General features: G+C 35.0%; 1 protein-coding gene across 3 annotated transcripts in view; it reads right to left on the bottom strand.

The window, feature by feature from the left end:
* Positions 1-315: 315 nt before the first annotated feature.
* The window catches only part of PHF14 (PHD finger protein 14), a 163,400-nt gene continuing 157,715 nt past the window's right edge, over positions 316-6,000 (bottom strand). For all 3 annotated transcript variants that reach the window (XM_066553910.1, XM_066553918.1, XM_066553901.1), the window contains one exon: positions 316-1,138. In XM_066553910.1, the coding sequence (XP_066410007.1) occupies positions 1,064-1,138 (75 nt within the window). In that variant the 3' untranslated portion in view covers positions 316-1,063. The remainder of the gene's footprint in view (positions 1,139-6,000) is intronic.

Here is a 6,000-nt window from a genome sequence, read left to right as displayed (position 1 = left end):
GATAAAATTGGGGATGGATACTATTTACAATCTGATTTAACACTCAATGCAAAAAGTAAAACTATAGCAGAGTAGGAAAAGAAGTGAATTTTTTCAGCTGAAGATAATTTACTTCTCTAGAGTATGATAAACTTCACTGAAGGGACTTCAGTCAGTGTTGTTTTAAACCCAATAGTGAGATATTTTTTTCATTGCAATCTGTGAAGCTATCAGGCTATAAATATACCTCTGAGTTTCTTGTACATTCCCATTTAGTGACCTGCACAGACTAAGAAGCAAAGGTAAATTGGAAAACAAAATTAGGACTATAGGAAGAAAAGTTATTTTAGATGTTTATTACTCACTTGAAGGTCTAATGACACAGAAAGAAGTTATTTTATTTTGTTAGAATGGAAAGAATGGCATGAGGGAATTAGACCTGGGTAAGATGGCCTAATCAAGACAAAAGCTTGACATTCATTAAAAGACAATGATCACATGAACATGGAGAAGGTTTACATAAGGAAAAGTATAATGCAGCAAGAAACCGATTAAAAATCACAATACAAATGTAAAAGTAATTACTTCTGAAAATGTACCATACATATCAAAAAATTCTTGCCTCTACCTACTCCTCAGAAACATTTAATCAGTGATCAGAAGAAATTTCAGAACTCCTTTAGTAGAACATATTTATCTAACTTTTAAGAATCAAAGCTCTTGCTCAGAAATACCAAAATATGTCTGAGTTATAACTATCCTTTAAGGATAACACTGTTTTGCAGAGTAAAACATAAAATTGCCCTATTTGCTTAGTAAATGCTACATGTGATGAATAACCCATCAGCTTTCTATAATGTGTTCAAAAAGCTTTCAGAATTTTATTGGTAAAGTACTCAGTTCTGATAATTCAGCTTTTAATGTAATCAAGAATATCACCAGGAGTTACTTAATTAATTCCCCAGTGCACCATGAATTTAATTTTCAATGACTTTATTGAGAACTTTTTTTTCTTAATTTTACAATGAGAAACTATAACCACTGTTACACAACTTGCAAATATTTCAAACGAGACAGCAATCTCCTATTTTTTTGATTTTTTCTGTTCCAAATTCAGCTCCTGAGATGGATTTTCTGCTTCTGCTTCATTTTCTTCTTCCTGTAAAAGAAAATGAAAACCTGAACATTAATCAATTTATTGAAAAAGTATACTTTTTCTGCTTATGCAGATGTATGGAATTCAGTACAGTCTTTTGCCAGCTTTTGCCTGACTAATGAGCATAAAAATAAGCAGAAAGTCCTTTATTCAAGTGATTGATTTTGCTCAAGTGTTGAAATAAAAATGATACAAAATTTAAACAAATCTAATTGCCTACATTTATAGCAGAAAAAAATTTAATGAGTAAATATTTTGCTGACCATTTTACTGGATAGTTACATAAAGAAATTATTAAATCACACACGGATGACAATATATTCAAACGCCTACAGCAGAAAGTATGACACACCCTTCTTCCTTTGTTCTTGACCAGAGGTTCCCACTAAATAAGTTTTGAATGCAAGAACTTTCATCATTGTACTAAAAATTACTTTTGAAAAGCATCTGCCATTGAAAAATGTTTCATTTTTTTGCGACCAGATATGTTTACTTCACCATTTGATAAAAGACAATAAATTTAACTTCAGAGACACTTTATGTGCTGCAGCATCGTATTTTTGTCCCATCTAGCATATTTTCTTGACAGGTCTGCCAATTTTCCAATTACTTGTACCACCATATGTTATCTGAAGATCAGTCAGGTCTAAAATAGGAAACATGAGCATGTCAGGCAGCAGCATGCTTACAATATTCTACAGCTTCAGCTCCAAGAGTAAGGCTCATAATTCACTATGGGTTCCTCTAGATCTCACTGAAAAAATGAAGTGACATCATAATGCCTGTTTCCATAGGAATGGATCCTATTTTGTGTCCAGTACAAAATCATGACCTCCAAAGTATAAATTATGGAAGAGTGAGAAAACTGTTTTACACGGCAACTTGCAACTCATCACATCATGAACAGTCCTTATCACAATTTCAGAGTATAACCAGTTTTCTAGTTTGCATTTTAATTCAATTTACAGAGAATCTTCCACATTCTAATAACACCAAAAAGAAATGAACAGACATTTTGGAATGAAGAAGCATCCTGGCTGCTGTAACAGTACTCATCACAAGCCAACAGCTGAGAAAAAGGAAACACCAGGGACATTTAGTGGGACCCTGTAACCTGAGGTGTATTTTCCTGATTTAAAAGAACATTTTCATTCTTGTAGGAAAATAACTTTATCCTTTTGTATCCTAACCCTTCTTTCACCATCAAAGCATGCTTTGTAATGATAACTATAACATTTAGAGGTAGAAAATATATAGGAAGATTACATGGGCAGCACAAAATAGAATAGCAGTAGAAAAATGTGATAATTTAAAATGTGATCATTTAAAAATGTGATCTCCTAACATGTTATGCCCAACTGTAATAAAATGGGGAAGTGAGTAAAAGTAGCAGATACTCCAAGCCATCATGCTTCTGAATCCTCCCCCTTCTGGGCATAGCCTAGGCACTGAGAAATATTTACATAACTGACCACTAAAAGTTTTTTTTCTTCTCTTTCTGGACTGTCATCTCTTCAGTTACCTTTAAAACATGTAGTGCTCCCTGTGGCTCTTTTCATTTAGCTGAGAAAACAAGTCTGTGCACGTGTGTGAAACCAAACACTGAAGATTTGTTGAAATTAGAAGTGTAGAATATATTAAAGAGAGTGCAATGTATAATATACATACAGAGGTCAAACTCCAAATGACAAACAGGGCAGAATTAGAAACAACAAAGGAGTAAGGTGTTAGCAAGCTTACTTCCTAATTCTCTCAAAAGAGAATTGTGGAATAGAAAAAACACTCACAGAAACTTTTGATTGCTATGGAAAACCAGCCAGGTTATTTAATGAAGAACATGTTACTAAAAGAACAGCAATCTGCATGTTTCTGAAGGTCCCTACCTACAGCAGTTGTACTCCAGCTGCCTCAGAGCCAACAAATCCACCTTCCTAGCACTCAACTTGACATTGATGTCCTGACTTGTCCTCTCTCATACAGGAATATAAACCCTACACTATCATTCCTTCCCAGAACTCTTCAGATATTGCTTTGGGCTTCCTCTCCTAATTGATGGAGCACACAGAAATTTCAGAGACAATAGGGCCATGCCTTCACTGAGGACTACAAGAGAGTTAAAGCACATTAGGCTCAATACTGAATATTGGTTTCCTGACTTTTTTGATGGCAAAAAAAGTTTTTTATCCAATGAATGAGGTTTTTTTAGAGAATCTTCTGCCTTTGTGTAAATTTGAAATGTTTAATTCTGTGCTCAAAAGGTCATGCTTACACTCTGGCAGAATTCCCAGGTTACAGAGCAGCTGCAGTGATCAGTGTATTCTGAGATGCAGAAATAATGGCTCTTGGTGATGGCAGCTCCAGGATTTGCTTGGGTTGAATACTCCAGATGGAAACATCAACTTTGGGATATTTTGCAGAACTAATACTTTTCCTTTGTTGATTTCCTGTTGCTTCAAGCAAGTAAAACATATTCAAACAGGTAAAATCTACAGCAGAACATAAATTTGACTTATGTGGGCAGATTCCAATGCACAAGTCATCCAGATGCCTGGCTGATTTTTTAAATTTATTGGGTTTTTTTGCATTTTTATGCCCGAAAACTGTCTGACTAGCATTGCACTGAACCGGGCTACACATAAAACATCATAATTTTGTACAAGGGTTTTCCAAGAACAGAAACACACCTCATTTGGAGGCAAAAGTTTGGTATCTCTGAACACAAGTGATTGCTGTGCAAAGCTCAGAGTAATGATGTTTGATCTTTCTCATAGCATGAACTAGCAAGGGGAGAAAACTTTTCCTTTATTAGACATGCCCTGAGCCAGGTAAGTTCCCAGGCTGTGCACTGCCACATGAACAACAGTGCCAGCACAAACAAGGTGGAAGAAAGGATTTTTGGGGAACACTGGAAGGTATGAACCACCAGTTTTGGCATTCATGCAGCTTTCTGCCAGAAAAGAAGTGAGGCCTCAGAATGCCAATGTCAGAACAATTTGGGATATGAACCTCTACAAATTATAAGAAGTGTTCTATTACTGCCAGTATGCTTGGGGAAGATCTGAACTGAAAATTTAGAGCACACATTAACCATACCACAAGATATGAAAACCCACTATTATTTCAGTTTGCTGACAACGCAAGATTTCTATGAAATGCTTGATCTATTTTTTAGTAGCCCAAGAGGCAGCCCAATGATTGCACAGAGAATAATGAAATGGTTGGAGTTTCCAATGTCATTAATAATGTTTGAATTTTCATCTACATAGCCTATATAGCCTAATTATCAAGAAATTATGCAAAACAGATTGCAGATTAAATATATTTAATATATTTGTTTTAGTAATTACCACCTATCATTATCATTATAATGCTTTTAATTCTGATGAATAACAAAGGAAAACCTTTTATTTTTATGTTATCTGTTGAAAACCAATCCATGATGGCAGTGTGCAAAGTTTCTATTACCAGCAGCTACACAGCAGACAAAATACTGAATTCTTGTTTATGCTCACAGAAATTCAGTTCACATTATTTTTATTAATACCTCACATCTCTTTTTATATTATTATTTATTTTTCTTCCAGCCACCTATGACTCTTACAGCTAGTGCTTTCTGCTTTAAAAATCCTAAAATCAAAGTAGCTTTTCTTAGCAGATGTCACAAGTCAAACTTTTAAAGTAGTTCTTGCCATCGGATGCCAAAAATCAAACTTGTTTCAGTATCATTTGTGACTACAGAAAACCAAATACTCAAATATCATAATAGTGCATACACTCACCAAAAAGATGCCTCTGCACAGATCTGATGACTGGAATAGCCAAGGGATGTGAATCCCTCAAGACTGTACTACTACTCCTACTGAAAGAGTGGACTCAACAGCCCAAAGATTATTTTAATATTGAAATGAATGAAGTTTACTAGTCTGGAATTGATGTTATTACAGACTTATAAAACCAACAGGGATAAGGAAAAGTTCAAAGAGCATTACAAAGTGCTGCTAAACTCAACATCGTGAACTGAAATGCCAGCTCAGGAACTCCTCAAGCCACTGGACACCTCATCTGCATCCTGATAACACTGATGGAGAGATGGACCTTCCACATTAGTTCTCCTACATCCTTTGCCCTGGTATCCCATCCTTGTTTTCTCTGATGGAAACAAGGCACTGGATTAAAGGGTCCTTTGGGTGCTCTGTAGGTATTTTCAAATGTCCTATGAACATCTCTTCTTTTTTAGTCTATACTTGGTAGCTGAGCATTTAAGAGGCACAGCAACAGAATGGGACCAGGAATTTAGAAACGAGACCCTAAAATCTGCCACATAATTAAATGTTTGATTTATTGAAGTATTAATCACTCAAAAAGGTGACAAAAACTAAAGGTAAGAGTCTGATTTTTAAATTCTATTTCTAAAGTTTTGAGCTGACAGTTGAGAAAGACTGTGATACAATTTCATCTCCTTTGAAAGCATTTTTAAGGCCAACCACATTATTCTCTGAACAAAGAATAATGGATCTGAGACAGAAAGTTAATTTTGTAGTAATTATTCCAGAATATTCCCCTGTAGACAAATTCTGGAATGAAAAAAGAAAAGAAAGAAAAAAAATCTAGAAATAGGGGTTTGAGTATCCCTTTCGATTTTACCCTCTCCAACCAATTTCCTTCAAAATGCCTGAGAATTTATTTTTCCTCCATTATTTAACAAAATGAAATCTGGAAAATGACAGTGAATTAGACAATTCTTAACTCTACAGGAAATCTGACACTCTTCTGCAAATAGAACAGATCACACCTTAATTAACTGTGCTAGGGCATGCATCAATTCCCAGTTCTGTTCATTGCACCAACACCTGTAATATCTGGAG

This window comes from Molothrus aeneus, chromosome 1 (genome assembly GCF_037042795.1).
Source record: "Molothrus aeneus isolate 106 chromosome 1, BPBGC_Maene_1.0, whole genome shotgun sequence".
Taxonomy (NCBI): domain Eukaryota; kingdom Metazoa; phylum Chordata; class Aves; order Passeriformes; family Icteridae; genus Molothrus; species Molothrus aeneus.
This window is presented reverse-complemented; position numbering and strand designations above follow the sequence as displayed.